Genomic DNA, 20,505 nt, shown 5'->3' with positions numbered 1-20,505 from the left:
ATCCATGAACAGGTGTATGAGCACACTGGAACCTATTTCCCTCTGCCTTACAATCTGTCCGTTCAGCAGTATGTAGTCTTGGTCCCTAGATTAAGAAGAGGGGTATAAAAGAGGAAAATAATGGAGGAAGGGGGGTCAATAGGAAGTTAGAAAGAGAGAAGAGAGAGGGAAAACAGACATACATATCAACTATCAGGTGAGAAAGAGACACAATGCCGGAAGTGAAAAAAGACACGCAAGAAAGATTCCCAAAAGAATACTGATAGCTAACAGAGACAGACCAATAAAATCAAGAAACAGTGTAAGTCAGAAGGCAAACAACAAATGTGATCAAAACAAACAGTCAAAATGATAAAATCATAAGTCAAAATAAGTGATCAGACTAAAGTCACTTCAGCTCTGATCTCTGGCCTCTCCCCTTTCTTTTTCATTGTAGGCAGCTAGATTTACTCGCAGTTTGGGTTTGTTTTTGTTTTTGTTTTTATTTTTGTTTTTTTTTAGTCAGCTGCCTGGGGATTGCTTTGTGTGATTCAGTGTAGGAGTGGGGCTTTGTCTCCTGTTTCACGATGTTACCTTAGGAACTGAGGTAGGATTTGTTGATAGGTGGGTGGGGCAATGGAAGTCTCTGCTTGGAGAATGGCCAAGGCAGTTTTTACAGATCCATTTCTCTCTGCTTGTCTGGGTCCCCCAGCTTGGGGTCACGTGCTGAGTGCCTCAGCCAGGGTGGGCCCAGAACTCCAGAGCTCCAAGGCTCCAAAGGGCAGGCAGTGAGCAGCGAGAGTGGCCCTGGGCCCCCACAGGGTACTTCAGCCAGGAATGGGACCGGTGTCTCTGAGGGCCGGGTGCCCGGAGCCTCCCTGAGTGACCGGCGGTGGCTTGGTGCTGAGTTCTGGGCAGGAGACAATGTAGCCAGGGAGGGAGCTGGGACCCAAGACTCCCATGCATGTGGTAGAACAGCAGCAGCAGGGGGCAGCAATATCCGGCCCTGCATGCGAACAAAGGTAGTGGCTGGTGGTGGGCTGGGGGATGGGGAAAGAAAAGTAAGAGTCTTTTTGGGAACTCACATTCGGAGAATCTCACAAGTCCACCTATGCTGTTGCCATCTTGTTCCCGTCTCGATTTTTTTTTTTTCTATTTCATTATTGGTGTATAAAAATGCTACTCATTTTTGTATGTTGATGTTGTATCTTGCAGCTTTGCTGAATTTATCAGTTTTTTGGTGAATTATATTGACTTTTATAAATATAAGATAATGTCATTTGTAAAAAGACAATTTGACTTTCTCCTTTCCAATTTGGATGTCTTTTATTTCTTTCTCACGCCTGATTGATCCTACTATGACTTTCAGTATTATGTTGAATGAAAGTGGTGAAAGTGGGTATCCCTGTCTTATTACAGATCTTAGAGTAAGGGCTTTCACCTTTTCCCCATTCTATATAATGTTAGTTGTAGGTTTGTCTTATATGGCCTGTATTATTTTGAGGTGTGTTCATTCTATACCTATTTCTTGAGAGCTTTTTTATCATGAAGGGATGTTAAATTTTATCAAATGCTTTTTCTGTGCCTAGTGATGATCATAAGGTTTTTTGTCCTTCATTCTGTTGATATGATGTATTACATTTAGTAATTTGCATATGTGGAATCATCCTTGCACCCATGGTATAAATCTCAATTGATCACTCTCAGGAAGATGGTAATGGAGCCAGTTGGACTAAGTGAGTCCCAGTGTGAATGAGTGAGTGTATGGAAAATTTTGCATAAGTGTTGGCGAGTAAGTGGAGCGTGAGTGACTGACTGAGTAGGGACTTGGGAGCAAGTGGCCAGGGTTCTCCTGGTGAAGCAGCTGGTGCCGCAGCCACTCTGCTTGGTCCCTAGCACTTCCTGGGGCTCAGAAACCAAGCATCATTTAAAAAAAAATTCAACAAAGCCATCTCAGGAAGAAGCTACTGGGAGACACTGCTGGCTCCAGGCTCTGCCTCACCACTGCAGTGCCTGGCTGGACATTGGGAGCAAGGGCTGCAGAGGGAGCACAGCCCAGAGGCAGTGCCCCACTGGAGAAGAAGAAAGAGGCACCCTGCCACCATCTTGAAACCTGGGTAGGAAAGTGATCTGGCTTACTCACCTCAGAGCAACAGACCCAACCCAATCTCTGTGACCAGTGATTAACTACTCAGGAGTTGATCATGACCCAGAGGGAATATCCTGAAAGCACAAATGCCACAGGGATAGGATGAGTGCTGAGTCTCAGGTGCCCCATGCCCTACCCTCATTCAGCTGCAGGACAAAGAGTGCAGCCAGAAAAGGATGAGGAAGACCTCCAAAGAGAGCAGTGATGAGCCTGGGGTTGACCAAACCCCCTCCTCTCCAGCAATTCTCTGAGCGAAGGACCCACAAGACTGGGGCATATCTGAGAGGGACAAACCCAGGTGGAGCCTGAACATCAGCCACAATAGGAAGCCTCCATTCCAAGGTAAGACTGGCTGGGGCATCCCCCCACCACCAGTACATGGGGAAGAGACAATCCTGCACCTCCTCACCAGAGGGGATCTTCCTGATCATACTAGAGTGAGAGGGAGGACTGAAGCCCCACCCACCCCCACAGCCCCTCCTCCTTCCATGGACCAGACACTGGGGAGATTGTGAATGAGGCCAAGGCTCTGCAGAAGACAGCAGAGGGGCAGCCGAGAGGAACAACTACAGAACCTGCCACAAGAGGGCAGGGTTTTTGTTTTTACATTTTTAAATACTTTTTCTTTGTGCATGGATGTGTATGTGAGGGTTTGATCTGCATCCCCCCACTCTTTTTTCTTTCTTTATTTCCTTCTTTCACTTTTTTTATTTCTTGCTTATGTGTGGACATGAAGGATTGAGGGTTCATCTTCCAGGGGTTTTTTTTGTTCTTTTCTTTCTGCTTTTTATTCTTCTCTAGTTTAATGTGTGTGTGAACACATGTTTGAGGGTTCAATTTGAATTCCTTTTTTTTCCCTCTCTTTTATTTTCTCCTTTGATTTTGGGTTGGGAGTGTGTGTGTGTGTGTGTGTGTGTGTGTGTGTGTGTGTTTGGTTTTCTTGGTTTTTGTTTTTGTTTGTTTTGTTTTGCTTTCTTGTTATTCCAGTTTGTTTTGGGGTGTGTGTGTGTGTGTGTGTGTGTGTGTGTGTGTGTTTAATTGTTTTTGGCTTTGATTTCTGCTCTTGTTCTGTGTTTTTTTTTTAATTTTGTCCATCTTATTTCATTCTTCTTTTCTCTGTTCTACTCATTGCTATTACTGAATCTTGAACTCAGGAGGTAAACACACAATGTCATTGCACCATCATATAGAATGGTGGTAGGGGTAGGGAGTGGATCTCAGGGAACCCATACCACAATCAGTGAACATTGTGATTTGTAAATAGTTTCTGAATCCTAGCTCCCCATCCTCCACCTCATTCAACTCTCAAAACTACAAGAGACAAAAAAGTTTCCTACTTACAACCCTGTTTCAAAATAGAACAAATTCAGAGCCTAGATCAGGGAGGGATAAAGGGCTGAGCAAACATCAGAAGTGAAAGCCTCTCCCACTGTCACTGAATAACAGAACTAAAGAAAAAAGGCAGATCTGTCACAAATGAGGAAAAAATTAGTGGAAGAACACAGTAATTCCCAGTGTTACAAACGGGAACAAAATCATAGCTTGAAAAAAATCATAGCTCAGAGCCCAAATAATGGAAAACACCAATGACTGGCCCCAGAATACAACAGGGGTTAGGGAATGGATGGGAAGGGTGAATAAGACTCAAGAAAGACAAAATGCAACACTGAAAGAATGTGTAACAGATTTTGGCCACAAACAATTTCATCCAGGAAATAAACATAAAAAGATGACAAGAATGGAAAGCAGAATAAATCAAGCAGAAGGAATACTCAGAACTTGAAGACCAAAACATAAAATTAACCTGATCTGTGAAAAGCAGAAAGAAAACTCAGAAAGGAAGAACAAAGCCTCCAAGAGATGTGCGATTATAACAAGAGGCTGAACCTACATCTGATTGGTATGCTAGAAGAAGAAAGAGAAATGGAGAACACCTTGGAGCAAGTATTCCAGGAGATTATTCATGAAAACTTTCTCCATCTCACCAGAGATGTGACCATCCAAACATAAGTGATACAGAGAACCTTACAAGACATCAGATGAGAAGACCAACCCCCAGACACAAAGCAATTCACCTACACAAAGCAGGCACAGAAGAAAAAGTCCTAAAAGCAGCAAAGGTCAGACTACCTACCAGGGAAAATCAATCACAATAGCAGCAGACCAATTGGCAGAAACACTACAAGCAAGAAGGGACTGGAGCCCAATAGTCAAAGTCTTCAAAGATTAACAATTTCAACCAAGAATTTCCTACCCAGTCAAGCTCAGCTTTATCATTGATGGAGAATTAAAATCCTTCCCAGACATCCACTTCCTAAGAGATTATGCAGCTTCCAGACCAGCTCTACAGGAGACACTTAAACGGTATTAAGCACAGAATAAAGAAAGAAAGAAAGAATGACCATGCACTTTCCAAGAGAACAGCAGAACACAGAATCAACAGAGAATACATCATGACTGCAAACTTGAAAATACACACATACATCACTCAATAACTAAAAGAAAACAAAGAAAAAACTTTATAAAAATTTCATGATGGGGATAAACAATCACATTTCAATAATCAGCTTGAATGTGAATGGACTAAATGCACCACTGAAAAGACATAGACTGGCAAACTGGATAAAAAACCGTGACCCAATAATTCGCTGCATCCAGGAAACTCATCTCACCACAACGGATGCACATAGACTAAAAGTTAGAGGATGGAAAACAAGTTTCCAAGTGAATGGATCACAAAGGAAGACAGGAGTCATGATGTTAATATCAGACAAAATAACCTTTAAGTTATCAAAAATTAAAAAAAAAAACATGAATGGACACTACATAATGAAAAAGGTTCAACCCATCAACAAGAAATATCCATCCTAAACATATATGCACCCAACACAGGAGCACCAGCATTTATAAAGCAAGTACTAAGTAAACTAAAAAAAGATATTGATTTTAACACTATTATAGCAGGTGACTTAAATATCCCACTAACAATCCTAGATAGATCATCAAGGCAAAAAATCAACAAAGAGATTGGGAACCTCAACTTGATGCTCAACCAAATGGACTTAATAGACACCTACAGATAACTCCACTGAACAACCACAGAATATACATTCTACTCATCACCACATGGAACATATTTCAAGATCAATCACATCCTCAGCCAATAATCAAGTATAAACAAATTTTATAAGATCAAAACACTGCCATGTGCCTTCTCAGACCACAGTGGAATAAAAATAAATATCAGCACCAACAAAATTCCCCCCAACCCACAAAGACATGGATACTAAACAGCATGATGCCGAATGACTACTGGGTCAAAACAGAAATCAAAAGAGAAATTAAAAGATTCCTGGAAACAAATGAAAATGAGGAAACATCCTACCAAAACCTCTGGGGCGCCATGAAATCAGTTCTTAGAGGGGAATTTATTCCTCTATGAACACACATCAAGAAATGGAAAGATCACAAGTTGACAGCCTAACAAATTACCTAAGGGAACTGGAAAGACAAGACCACCAAAACCCTAACTTTAGCAGAAGAATCCAATTCCAAAGTAAGAGCTCAAATATGGGACATAGAAGACAAAAATATCATAGAAAAAATCAACAGAACAAAAAACTGATTCTTTGAAAGAATAAACAATATTGATGGATCGATCCTTAGCCAGAATGACCAAGAAAAAGAGAGAAAAGGCCCAAATATCACAATCAGAAATGCAAAAGATCAAATCACAGGTGACCCCAAAGAAATAAAAAAGATTATCGGATATTACTATGCACATCTGTATGAAAACAAGCTTGATAATCTAAATGAAATGGAGGACTTTCTGACAATCTCCCAAGGTTGAAACAAGACAGTGAGACACTAAATAGACCAATAACAACCTGGGAAATTGAATTCATCATAAGAAAACTACCTACAAAAAAAAGCCCTGGACCAGATGGTTTTCCAGCAGAATTCTACAAAATGTACAAGGAGGAGCTGATACCAATCCTATTGAAAGTATTCCACGTAATTGAGAAAGACAGAATTCTCCCCAAATCATTTTACGAAGTTAACATCACACTGATACCCAAACCAGGTAAAGTTCCAACCAAAAAAGAGAACACCAAGTGAATATTCCTAAGGAACATAGCTTCAAAAATTCTCAACAAGATTCTAGCAAATCGGATCCAATAACACATCTCAAAAATCATCCACCATGAGCAAGTAGGCTTCATCCCCAGATTGCAGGGCTGGTTCAACACCCACAAGACCATAAATGTAAATAAATACATCACCAGATGTAAAAACAAGGACTACATGATAATATCATTAGATGGAAAAAAAGCATTTGATAAAATCCAGCATCGCTTCTTGATAAAGACCCTCAAACACCTAGACACAGAAGAAACATACCTCAAAATAGTAAGCACCATCTACAATAAACCCACAGTCAGCATATTGCTAAATGAACAGAAACTGGAAACATTTACCCTGAAAATTGGAACAAGACGAGGAAGGCTGCCCACTCCCACCCCACTTGTTCAACATTGTGTTGGAAGTTCTAGCTAGAGCAATTAGACAAGAGAAGGAAACCCGGGGTATCTAAATAGGAAAAGAGGATACTAAGTTATCCTTCTTTGCTGACAATATGATCTTATACCTTGGAAACCCAAAATAATCTGTCAAAAACCTACTTTCAGCCGGGCTCGGTGGCTCAGCCTCTAATCCCGCGCCTTTGGGAGGCTGAGGTGAGTGGATTGCCTGAGCCCGCAGGTTCGAGACCCGTCTGGGCAGCGAGACCTCATCTCTACAATAAATCAAAAAATCAGCTGGGCGTGGTAGCACATGCCTGTAATTCCGGCTTCTCGGAAGGCTGAGGCGGAAGGATCGCTGGAGCCCAGCAGGTTGAGGCTGCGGTGGCCGGAAGTGGCCACTGCACTCCAGTCTGGGCGACCGAGTGAGACTCCAACTCAAAAAACAACAACAACAACAACAACAACAACAACCTACTTTCACTGATAAAGGATTTTGGCAAAGTCTCAGAGTACAAAATAAATGTGCAAAAGACAGTTGCAAATAAAAAGCACAATCCCATTCACAATAGCCACTAAAAAAAAGAACTACCTTGGCATCTTCCCAACCAGGGAAGTGAAAGACGTTTACTATGAAAACTACAAAACACTGCTCAAAGAAATCCAAGAATATAAAAACAAACTGGAAAAGTATTTCATGCTCATGGACAGGAAGAATCAACATTGTTAAGATGTGCATCCTACCCAAGGCAATCTACAGCTTCAACACAATACCCATTAAATTACCAACGTCATTCTTCTCAGACCTGGAAATGATAATACAGAAATTCATATAGAAACATAAATGACCACTAATAGCCAAACAACCCTCAGCAAAAGAAACAAAGTGGGAAGTATCACAATTCCAGACTATAAACTTTACTATAGCTACAGCCTGGTATTGGTACAAGAATAGGTATATGGACCAATGGAACAGAATAGAGATTCTGGAAACAAAATCTCAATTTCTCAACCAACTCATCTTCGACAAAACCTCCTTCACCAGTCACTGGGAGGAGAACCTATTCAGTAAAAGGTGCTGGGAAAACTGGCTGACCAAATGCAGAAGATTGAAATAGGACCCCTACCTATCACCATACACAAAAATCAACTCCAAATGGATCAAAGACCGAAACGTAAAACCTCAAACTATAAAAACCTTAGAAAATGCAGGAGACACTCTTATGGAAATTGGAACTGGCACCAATTCCTGATCAAAACCCCAAGTGCCCATGCCATAAGAGATAAGATAGACAAGTGGGACCTCATCAAACTGAAAAGCTTCTGCAAAGCAAAAGGAACTATCAAAAGGGCACGGAGGCAGCCCACAGAAAGGAAAAAAATATTTGCTAACAGTATATCTGACATAGGTCTAACATCCACAATCTGCAAGGAACTCAAATGTGCCAAAAGGAAAAAACAAACAGCCCTATTAAAAAGTGGGCAAAAGACATGAATAGACACTTCTCAAAAGAAGGTATACAGACAGCCAAGAAACACATGGAAAAGTGTTCAGCCTCACTCATCATTAGAGAAATGCAAATCAAAACTACATTGAGATACCACCTAACCCCAGTAAGAATGGCCATCATTAATAAAGCAAGCAACAACAGATGCTGGCGAGGATATGGAGGAAAGGGAACATTTCTACACTGCTGATGGGAATGCAAACTAGTACAACCTCTTTGGAAAACAGTGTGGCAATTTCTAAAAGAACTAGACATTGACCTTCCACATGATCCAGCAATTCCCCTACTGGGAATATACCCAGAGGAACTCAAATCATTCTACAAAAAAGATACTGCACACTCACGTTTATTGCAGCACTATTCACAATAGCAAAAACATGGAACCAACCACGATGCCCATCGAAACTGGACTGGATATAAAATAAATGTGGTATATATACATGATGGAATATTACACAGCCATAAAGAAGGACAAACATATAGACTTCACAGGAACTTGGATGGATTTAGAGTCTATCATACTCAGTGATCTATCACAGAAACAAAGAGTACCATGTGTTCTCACTTATAAGTGAACCCTGAACATTTACCATAATACTATAAGAAAGGGATTGGCAGTAGTGGGATACTGCAGGATAGCGGGGCAAAGGGGGGACACAGCATTAATAAGTATATCTGATCTCAAACCAGACAAAATGGGGACCAAAGGGAGGCCCAAACTTTATTTGTACGATGACCACTTGTAAACCTAATCCTGAATTGTACCCCTGTCTTTAAAATAAAAAAATAAATCTCATTTGATCATGGTATATTATCTTTTTGATGTGCTGTTGGATTCAGTTTGCTCATATTCTGTGGAGGTTTTTTGCATCTATGTTCATCAGAAATAATGGCCTATAGTTTTATTTTTTTTTGTTGTGTCCTTGTCTGGTTTGGGTATCAGGATAGTGCTGGCCTTGTAGAATAAGTTAGAGTATTCCCTCCTTTTCATCTTTTTTGAGAATCTGAGTAGAATTGATATTAGTTCTTTAAATGTTTGGTAGAATTCAGCAGTGAAGCTATCAGGTCCTGGGTTTTTCTTTGATGGGAGACATTTTATCACAGCTTCAATCTCCTTACTCATTATTGGTTTGTTCAGTTTTTCTATTTCTTCATGGTTCAATCTTGATAGGTTTTATGTGTCCAGTAATTTACCCACTTCTCCTATGATTTTCAATCTGTTGACAAATAGTTTCCATAATATCCTCTAATGATTCTTTGTATTTCTAAAGTCTTAGTTGTTATGTCTCCTTTTTCATTTCTGATTTTATTTAATTGGGTCTTTTTTTTTTTTAGTCTGATTTAAGGTTTATTAATTTTGTTTATTTTTCCAAAACTAACTTTTTGTTTTGTTGATCTTCTGTATTGTGTTTTAGTCTCCATTTCATTTATTTATTTCTTCTCTAATATTTATTATTTCTTTTCTTCTACTAATTTTATATTTGTTTGTTCTTGCTTTTCTAGTTCTTTGAGGTTGTATGATTAGGTTGTTTATTTGAAGTATTTCTACTTTTTTGACATGGGTGTTTATTGCTATAAACTTTCCTCTTAGTACAAATTTTGCTATATCCCATAGATTTTGTTATGTTGTATTTCCATTTTCATTTGTTCCAGGAAAATTTTAAATTCCCTTCTTAATTTCTTTACTGACCTATTGGTTGTTGAGAAGTATATTATTTAATTTCTATGTGTTTGTGTATTTTCCCAAATTCCTTTTGTTATTGATTTCTAGCTTTATTCCACTATGATCAGAAAAGATACTTGACATGATTTCTACTTTTTTAATTTGTTGAGACTTATTTTCTGGATTAAGATATGGTCTATTCTGGAGAATGATCCTTGTGCTTTTGAAAAGAATGTGTATTATTCAGCAGTTGGGTGCAATGGTTTGTAAAATCATTTAGGCCTATTTTGCCTAGTGTGTAGTTTAACTTTGATGTTTCTTTATTGATTTTCTGTCTGAATGACCTGTCCATTACTGAGAATGAGGTGTTAAAAATCCCCGGGCTCAGTGGCTCAGCCTGTAATCCCGCACCTTGGGAGGCTGAGGTGAACGGATTGCCTGAGCCTGCGGGTTCAAGACCCACCTGGGCAACTTGACGAGACCTCATCTCTACAATAAATAAAAAAAATTAGCCGGGCATGGTAGCACGTGCCTGTAAATCCGGCTACTTGGAAGGCTGAGGTGGAAGGATCACTGGAGCCCAGCAGGTCGAGGCTGCGGTGGCTGGGAGCAGCCACTGCACTCCAGTCTGTGTGACAGAGTGAGACTCTAACTCAAAAAAAAAAAAATTCCCTGCTATTATTGTATGGCAGTGTATCTCTCCCTTTAGATCTATTAACATTTGTTTTATATACTTGGGTGAATAGATATCTATAATTGTTGTGTCCTTTTGATGAACTAGCCCTTTTTATCATTTTATAATAACTTTTGTTGTCTCTTTTTATAGTCTTTGATTTATAGTCTATTTTATCTGATTTAAGTATAGCGACTCTTGCTCTTTATTTGGTTTCCACTTGCATGGAATGTGTTTTTCCACACCTTCCCTTTCAGTCTATGTGTGTTTGTATAGGTAAAGTAGGTTTCTGGTAAACAGTCTATAAGTGAATTTTGTTTCTTTTTTTTTTTTTTTTTTTGAGTTGGAGTCTCACACTATCTATTCACTCTACGACTTTTAATTTTAGAATTGAGGTCATTTACATTCAGTGTAATTATTAATAAGTAAGAACTTGCTTCTGCCATTTTGTTGTTTATTTTTTGGTTGTTTTGTAATTCCGCTCTTCCTTTGTTACTATCTTCCTTTGTGATTAAGTAATTTTCTCTGATAATATGTTTTAACTCATTGCTTTTTATTTTTAGTGAATCTATTATAGGTCTTTGCATTGTGGTTACCATGAGGCTTCCAAAAGACATCTTACAGATATAAGAAATTCTCTTAAAGAGATGAAAATTTATATAAGATCACAAAGAAAAGAACAGAAATAAAGAAAAACTAATTTTAAAAAACTCTGGACTTCATCCTCCCACATATTGATTTTTATTTGCCTCAATTTATATATTTTTATATTGTCTATCTCTTACAGGTTGCTATCGTTGGTTTTGATAGAAATATTTGCAATTTATACTAGAGTATGAGGTAGAGTATCAAGTAAAATGAGTGGATTAAATACTGCAATTACAGTATTAGAGTATTCTAGGTTTTCCATGCACTTAATTTTACCAGAAGTTTCATACTTTCAAAGGTTTTCATTTTGAACATTAGTGTTTTTATCTTTTGGGTTGAAGAACTCTCTTTAGCATTTCTTATAAGACAGATTTGGTGGTGGTAAATTCTCTAGGCTTTTATTTCTCTGGGAAAGGCTTTACCTTTCCATATTTGAAGAGTACCTTTGCTGGATACAGTATGCTTATATGACAGGGGTTTTTTTCAGCTCTTTAAAAATGTTGTTCCTGAGTACCACATTTTCTCACTCATATACGGACCCTGAACATTTACCATAATACTATACAAAAGGAATTGGCAGTAGTGGGATACTGCCAGGGTGGGGTGAGGGCACATAACATCAATAAGGGTAACTGATTTCAAACCAGGTAAAGTGGGGACCAAAAGGAGGCCCAAATATTACCTGTATAATGTCCACTTGTATACCTAATCCTGAATTGTACCCACCTCTTTAAATTAAAACAAAATTGCCGGGCTCAGTGGCTCAGCCTGTAATCCCGCGCCTTTGGGAGGCTGAGGTGAGTGGATTGCCTGAGCCCATGGGTTCGAGACCCGCCTGGGCAGCGGGACCTCATCTCTACAATAAATAAAAAAATCAGCCAGGCGTGGTAGTGCATGCCTGTAATTCCAGCTACTCAGAAGGCTGAGGCAGAAGGATCACCGGAGCCCAGCAGGTTGAGGCTGTGGTGGCTGGGAGTGGCCACTGCACTCCAGTCTGGGTGACAGAGTGAGACTCCAACTCAAAAAAAAAAAAATTAAAACAAAATTTTAAAAATGTTGTTCCACTGCCTCCTGGTCAATATGGTTTCCACAGAAAAGTCTGTTGCCAGATGTATTAGAGCCCTTTCTATGTTATTTGCTTCCCTCTTGATGTATGTATATATATGTATATATATATTTTTTAACATTTATATATAACATATATATAAAAATATATATATATATTTTAACATTTGTGTGGCCCTGGGAACTGCCTCATCCTCATATTTGAGTTCTGGGACATTTTGGATGATAATCTTTACATGGGTATATTTGTATTTATCTTCTGAAATGGGGTAAGGGTGGGAGAGTAAAGCCAGTTTGCTTCTATGCCACCATTTTTTCTATAACTGCATTTCAACAGAAGCTTAAAAAAATGTTTTTTGGCTCCAAAATAGCTCATCACTTTACTATGGTAGGTAGTAAATGAATAATTTAGCAAGGTGTTTTTAGACAGTTGAGCAAATGCTCAGGTATTCTCCACTGTTAAATGGTATTAGAACATGGGTGATTAATTTTAGGAAAAGTGGCATAAATAGGAAAAAGTTTCTTCCAAATATGACCCTCAACTCTAGCTAGGGTCCTAACACCCTCTATGTACTTATTACTAACACTTCACAATCCAACATGTTGTTTATATAGTAAACAAACCAGAGTTATGTAAATGAATAAATAATAGCTCTTTTATTTTAGTAAAATAATCAAATGTCTTCCTAATCAATTTTTTTGCCTAGATACTAACAGCCATACAAATAAATCAGTGAGATAAAAATTCATCTCTCTCCTTCTATGAACTCAGGAGCTTCTAGAAGAAAAAATTACATTAGCTGTATCTAAATAATTCACCAACAATTTAAAAAGTTCTTAAATAATTGAGTTGCCCCTATTTATAGAGATTATGTAGCACTGTTTTCTCTGGCATCTTTGAAGAATTCACATTCCTTGTTTGATTCTTTAGAAAGTTATATCAATTGCTTTAAATTGTTCAGGAGATGAAACAGTTATATTTTAATGAACTGCTTAGGATTTTAGCCAAAATAATGCATATAACAACAGATTTGAATTTTATTTTTGATTGACTTATTTGTCTTATCCCAACAGAAGATATTAGTTCAAATAGAATGTGTACCTGGATGTATACTGGCCAGCTTCTTCAAGAATCATAGAAAAGTGTTTATAAGTTTTTTCGGCATGCCTTGAGTGTGCAGTAAGTTTCTTTGAATCACCAAACAAAGAATGGAAATAATCCTCTCCTTCCCCAATCACAGGTGGCTCAGCCTGTTTCTTTAGAACTAAGAAACAGTTAGTTTTGGTTTCAAAGACACCAAAGAAGGAAGCAGCCAAAAGAGAAGTAAATAAAAGAATGTTAAAATAACCAAAGCCATTATCTTTATTCTCTACTACTACAAAACTATATTCTTTATACATTTTACTGTCTCTGTCAAACTCAATGAGAATAGTTAGATGCTTTAAACAAAAGCCTATACAGTAGCCAGTAAGTGGATATTTTTAGAGACATTCTCAATTCTGAGAGATTATTTCAGTTATCGTAAACTATTATCAGCATAATAACCATTTAAGTGACTGTAGTTGTTCTAGAAGAATCATAAGTTTTTGAGTAGGTAAAACATTTGAGTCTGTCAAATTTGGATATGTTATATCTAAAGATAGCCTTATTCTGCTTCATATTGGCTATACTTCCCATATTACTACCCATAAATTAAAACCTTACATGAGTTCTTTCCTATCAATTCAAATTAGTCCTTTCCTACCAATAGTTAGTACTTTTGCCAGGTAAACCTAAACTTCCTTTAGTTAAAATACTTTATTAGAAAGATAATGTAATGCTTAAACAGATTCTAGTATTCTCTGAGAAGTTTGTTCTTTTGAAATTCTCATACTAAGATTCAGATACAAAATAAGTTTCATGATTTTGCACAGAAAGAGTCATTCTGGATTAATGTAATAACATATTTACAAAGAAAGAGTTACACAACAAAGAGGCATCAAGATAAAGTGGAAAGTGCAACATGTCTTGCATTTAGACAGACCTGCAATTGTATTCCAGCTTTGCCATTTACTTTAAACTTTCCAAGTTTCAGTTTTCCTGAACATAAAATAAAGATAATATGACCTTGTGTAAGGAGATAAGAGACTTGGAGATCATATAGTTAAGTGTCCACCATGATGTTTAGTATTTATCTGGTACTCAATAAATGATAGCTATTAGTACAGTACAAGAGTTTTGGTTAATGTGACCTTGGATTCAAAAATCTCAAAGAATTAGGACAATCTGGAGTTTGCTTTAGATTCTTATATCTTTAACAAAACCAAAAACAAGGTGAAAGATATAAAAGAATAAAATCATAGTTCTTAAGGAAAATTCCTCAAAGTATTTTGTCGAGAAAAAAAATTCTGTTCATTCCCAATAGCGTATTTACTTAATCCTTAAATTCCTTTAGAAAAGGATAATATATGGCATCCTTCTTTACAGCTCATCCTGAGAGATGAAAGCCTCTGTATTCCAAAAGGAAAGAAGATACATTAGTTATTAACCCCATTGTTATTTTTCTTGATCAACAGATAGCAATGACCCAAATAGAACAAGTCTTAGTGGACCTAGACATCTATCTACAGAAGCAGAATCTACAGTAAGTAAGTAAGAAGACTACATCCCAATTTAGTTCCCATCTTGCAAAGAAAAACCACTATATTTTGTTTTGTTTTCCCAGTGAGCTTTTACAGTTTAACAAACCAAATATAGAACATTTGCCATGATAACGTAATGCCAAATTATGGAAAATATTTCTTTCTTAGAGCTAAAATTTGTATTTGCATTTTCAGTATATGGACTGTGGTCATTGCTAAAGGTCAGTGGAAACTTGGGGAGCTTTATTGGAAATTTTATCTTAGTCATACAAACAATGAAACACAGGAAATATGACTATAATGCCAGTAGAACAAAACCCTGTATAATACTGTGTTAAAGCCCTAGGACAATACCAGAAACAAAATGAAATGTAGATGAGAGGTAGCCACTAGGCTGTAAATGTACACAGAATGGTAAAGGAAAACTGAGGCATCAGATAGTGTTGGTGCTACCAGTTTTCAAACTTGCTTGTTGATTGGCATTTGAAATACAGACTCCAAATCTAGCCTATTCTAAAGTAAAGTGATTGCAGGTATGTTCAGATTCACAACTAATTTTTTTAAGTACTTATTTATGTGCTAGGTGATTTTCATAAATATCTTATTCAATCTTTAGGAGATCTCTGTGAAGTTGATATATTAATCCCCATTTTGCAATTGTGGAAAATGAGATGCAGAGATACTAAATACTTTCCCTGATGCCTCACATCAGGGAAGAGTAGAAAAACAGTAGGTCTTGTGTTTCCAAAGATAGTAGTGTTTTTAGTAAACCATGAAAACATACTTTCAAAGTTCCCTAAACATGATGAGAAACAAACACCCTATAGTGTGGGTATTGCTAAGTACGTTGTTTTTGGTAGTCAAACTTTATTTCTTCCTACCATGCTACTGTTTTCATTTTCCTCTCCTTCAAGTTCTCTTTATTGTTTTCCCCTTTTCTTTCCATCATTTTATTGTCTACTTTATGTTTCTTCTTTCTCTTATCTATTCCTTACTGAAGCCATAAGTTTTCTAAAGGCACAAAATATACACAATGTTGCTTAATCCTGGTAGCATTCAGAGGAAGGGCAGTTAATGTTATAAATTGAAAGTTTTAAGTCTCTAGCAATTCTAGAGCATGTTAGCAGAAAACCTACAAATCATCCTGATAACTCAAGATGTCTTAATCATGCGGATAATATATTTGGACACATGCATTTATGTGACCTGAATTTAAGACTCCAGTTTTAGGATCATAGTTAAGTTACTTTGCATAGGATATTAAGAAGTTAGCATTACTGGGGACCAATAAAACTCCATTCTGACTGATAGTAACATCAAGAATCTATTGAAAGATATGCTTTAAAAGTAGTCTTACACAAATTCATAATTATAGTTGGGACCATCAATACTCCCTTCTCAGTAATTGATAGACCTTCTAAACAGCAAATGGACACAGGTGTAGAACACCCTACACAATACAATTTAATTGACCTATTTAGAACTCTATTACAACATCACAAGATGTTAACATTGGGGGGAAACTGAGTAAAGTTTGGGATTCCACAGGATTATTTCTTACAACTGAATGCAAATCTACAATGATGTAAAAAAAAAAAAAGTAGTCTTACAATATTTGGTCCATATTTTGCTTACCAGAGTTGTTTTCTGCTTGGGAACAGCAGCTTATAGTAGCTTTAGAAGTCACTGGTCCAGTTGTTGATGCAACTACTTCACTAGTCTGAGGACTAGACAGAGGGTAACCAAGAGGAATTCCATTAGATAATAACCATGACGATGGCGGTGTTGTTGTATCAGAACTTGACATCTTTGAGTAAAAATGTACTGAAGATTGCTGTTTCACTGGGGAAGCTCCAAGTTTGTCTTCTCTTCTATATACAAAAGTTATAATAAAATAAGAAAGTCAAAATGACTATAAATACAAGAAGCATGGAGTATCATTATTACCTAGAGTTCTGCTTTTCAAAGGTATTTTTCCTCTAACACAAACACAGTAACATCCTATATTTCTAGTTTCAATATTTAAATAAAATACTTTAGTATCAATTTATTGCATGTTTTTCTATTTAAACTTCAATGCATTTTTATTGTAAGTGATTTTGAAAATGTGCAAAAGTAGAAAATACAAAATAATAATTATTATAATACTGCCAATCAGAAGTTTCATTATCTTCTTGGACTTTTAACTCAAAATTGAGACTTTATAAACCTTTGTATACCACTTTTATCACTTATTATATCATTTTCTTTTCATTAACATAAACACATGATTATAATTCCTGCTTAAAATATCATTGTTTACTATGTCATTGTGTGCGTGTATGTTGGAAGGGGTGGCAGAAAAGAGGAAGAAGAAAGACAATTTTCCAGTATTATGAGGAAGACCTCCCAAAACCCAGAATTTATTTATAAAAACTTGTGTATTTATTCTTATATGTTTATACTTCAGTCTCCCTTCAAAGAATTCTATAGAGATGCTTTTTTCACAGCTCAAAACAGTTTTTGAACTCATCATTTTGATACCTTTTAGTGCTTCTGCCATTTTTTATTTCACCTTTTCCACATCAGTAAAGTATGTTTCCCTTTGAGAATTTTTTTCATCCAGGGAAACAAAACAATTCACTCAGGGTGAAACTGAGTGAATAGGGAGGGTGGGGCACAAAGGTCATGCTGTTTTGGGTCAAAAACTGCTAGACTCTCAGAAAACACAATTTCACTGCCGCACATTGTTCATGTAAATCATCTATCATGAGATGGGCAAATGCCTTAAAAGAATCTCCAAAAAAATAATTCACTGAAGCTGAATGCAGCCTCTCACAACAATGCTACCTGGCACACCAATGCCGATGGGTTCCTAGGACACTTGCCTAATGGTAGAAGCCTGTATAACAAGGTGCCTGCCCTCCAAAAATAAAAAAAAGGAGAGAGATAATTCTGTTGGGGGGGGTTCCTCCCTTGATTTTTATAAGTGAATCTTACTGTGAGCAAAGATTTTCCTTTCTTTTTAAAAAAAATAGATGTAAAAGCATTTAATCCTTAACTATAGTACAATACTTAAACTACAGTGCAATCACTTTACAAGCTAAACTATACTCTCATGATATGAATCATGAAAAGATTTATGACACTCCATTCTGAGTCACATTGAGTCACATTGAGACTCTTCCCAGTGACCCCAAAGCAATTATTGTATGTGTGCTTAATGCTTAAATTGTGAACAAAGCCCTGGAGTCCAAACTCTTTCTCTCTCTGAAAAACTAGACAAATAGCCGTTCAACTATCCCCTTTCTATCCATTATAAGTCACATATCTATCCATTATAAGTCAGGAGCTAAGTATTTTGCTCCCATGGATTATCTCTATTTTGATCTGCTTTCCAGAGCTCTTATAAAGTTATTTTTGCCAGTCTCTTGTTGTTTCAAGTTCTCATGGGAGAATGAGGGTCTACCGTTTCTTATGCTGCCATTGTGTTGTTGTCACCCTCAATATCTTGTTTCCCAAGAGCTGTTTATAATAATTTTGTTCTACAATTTGAAAGCTCCCCCATCAGAAATCAGGAGAGCCTGGTATTCAAAACTAGACTTCTCTAAATGTACCTCTCAGAAGGCACAGGCATCTTAGACCAATTTTAAAAATAATTAAATGACATTGGCTTTTTTAAAAATGGCATGATTACTAACCCAGTGCTTGGTAAGCTTGAGCATTTGCCATTCTGCTGACACCAAGAGTGCTCATATTTGTCAGAAAAGCTCTAATCCATGAAGGCATACTCTTTATGACTGTGGAGGTGGTGGGAAGGAATGGGAAGGTAAATTGTCGTATTACAAATATTTCATCTCCTTTCAATCTGAAACAGGATTATATAGCATGACTTCTGACACTGACTACAACAGCAAGAGAAGTGCTTCTCTCTTTTAACATTCCTTACGTCTGGTTTTCATTACAGACTGGCTATATCTCTTCAGCATGTTCATTTTATAAGCTCCCTTTTTTTTTTATTTTAGTAAGACAATAGCATTTTCAAATAAATTTAATTACACAAAAGATTTCCAAATAGGCCTTCACAAAATGTTGCTATCAGAGAAATCTGGTCCAGTGTCACAGGGTGTTCTTATTTTTGTAGTTGAACAGGAAAATTCTGATGTATGCACACATCTTTGGAAAAACTGAAACATTTCAGGAGCATACTTGTGACATAGCCCATCATCTGAACTCTCCACTCATCTACCTATTAGAGATTTTTCTCAGTGCTTGGTGCTTTCTCTTTAGCATAAAGAATTTTCCAAGCCCCTTCTCGCTACTTTGCTCTCTCTGTAATTGATTAGAATAAAACCAGAGGCAATTACAAAAGCTCAATATAAGCATTTCAGTGTTACTTTAGGAGATGCTGCATAGGTACTACTGATGAGAATCACTTCTCAGTGGATTCTAAGTATAAATATTAAAAAATGGATTGGACAGAGCAATAAACACAGGACATCTAGGTCCAAAGTAACAACAGCTTTATGTATACTCAACACTAAAATCCATTTCTTGCAAAACATTGGCAAACCAATGCTAATGCTTTAGTTGATAGAATGATTTAGATTAGTAGTAAAAATAGAGAGTTGTAATTTTGTATAAATCTTTACAGATATTTCCCAAACCAAAATTCTGGTCATTTTTTTTTTTTTTTTTTTTTTGTCCCCAGGTCTGTAAAATCATTCTACAGAATTTGTCTGCAAATTGCCTTAGCATGTTAAATGGAATCTCAGCCAGGTCTTTCATGAGGGGAGGACCCAAAAAAAGCCCCAGAATTCACATTACCAGACTTCAAACTTTACTATAAAGCTATGATAATCAAAACAACTTGGTATTGGTACAGGAACAGGCATATAGACCAATGGAATAGAATTGAGATTCCAGAAGTGAAACCTCAATTTCTCAACCAACACATCTTCGACAAAGCCTCCACCACCTACCACTGGGGAGAAGAGAACCTATTCAGTAAATGGTGCTGGGAAAACTGGCTGACCACATGTAGAAGATTGAAACGGGACCCCTATCTATCCCCATACACAAAAACTAACACTAAAGGGATCAGAGACCTAAATGTAAAACCTCAAACCATAAGAACCTTAGAAAATGAAGGACATACCCTCGTGGAAATTGGAACTGGCATCCAATTCCTGAACAAAACCCAAAACCCACAGGCCATAAGAGAGAAGACAGACAAGTGGGACCTCATTAAACTGACAAGCATCTGCAAAGCCAAAGAAACCATCAAGAGAGCAGGGAGAAAGCCCACAGACTGGGAAAAAGTATTTGCCAACTCCAGTCCGACAAAGGCTTAACATCTTGGATCTACAAGGAACTCAAATATGCTGAAAAGAAAATAACAAACAACCCCATTATAAAGTGGGCAAAAGATATGAACAGACACTTCTCAAAGGAAGACATCCTAGCAGCCAACAGACACGTGAAGAAATGTTTGACCTCACTAATCATCAAGGAGATGCAAATCAAGACCACACTGAGATACCACCTAACTCCAGTCAGAATGGCAATTACCAATAACTCAAGAAATAACAGTTGCTGGAGAGAGTGTGGCAAAAAGGGAACACTTCTACACTGTTGGTGGAGTGTAAACTAGTGCAACCTCTGTGGAAAACAGTATGGCAATTCCTAAAAGCTCTAAA

General features: G+C 37.2%; 1 protein-coding gene across 1 annotated transcript in view; it reads right to left on the bottom strand.

The window, feature by feature from the left end:
* The window catches only part of LMNTD1 (lamin tail domain containing 1), a 53,923-nt gene that overhangs the window by 31,668 nt on the left and 1,750 nt on the right, over window positions 1-20,505 (bottom strand). The window contains exons 3-4 of the mRNA XM_008051956.1: window positions 16,463-16,698; window positions 13,308-13,470 (exon numbers count right to left, since the gene is read on the bottom strand). Coding sequence (XP_008050147.1) covers window positions 13,308-13,470; window positions 16,463-16,698 — 399 coding nt within the window. The remainder of the gene's footprint in view (window positions 1-13,307; window positions 13,471-16,462; window positions 16,699-20,505) is intronic.

The sequence above is a fragment of the Carlito syrichta genome, unplaced genomic scaffold (assembly GCF_000164805.1).
Source record: "Carlito syrichta isolate Samal-C Ts95f unplaced genomic scaffold, Tarsius_syrichta-2.0.1 Scaffold247204, whole genome shotgun sequence".
NCBI classification, from domain to species: Eukaryota; Metazoa; Chordata; class Mammalia; order Primates; family Tarsiidae; genus Carlito; species Carlito syrichta.
Note: the sequence above shows the minus strand (reverse complement) of the source record. Positions and strands in the feature narration are given on the sequence as shown.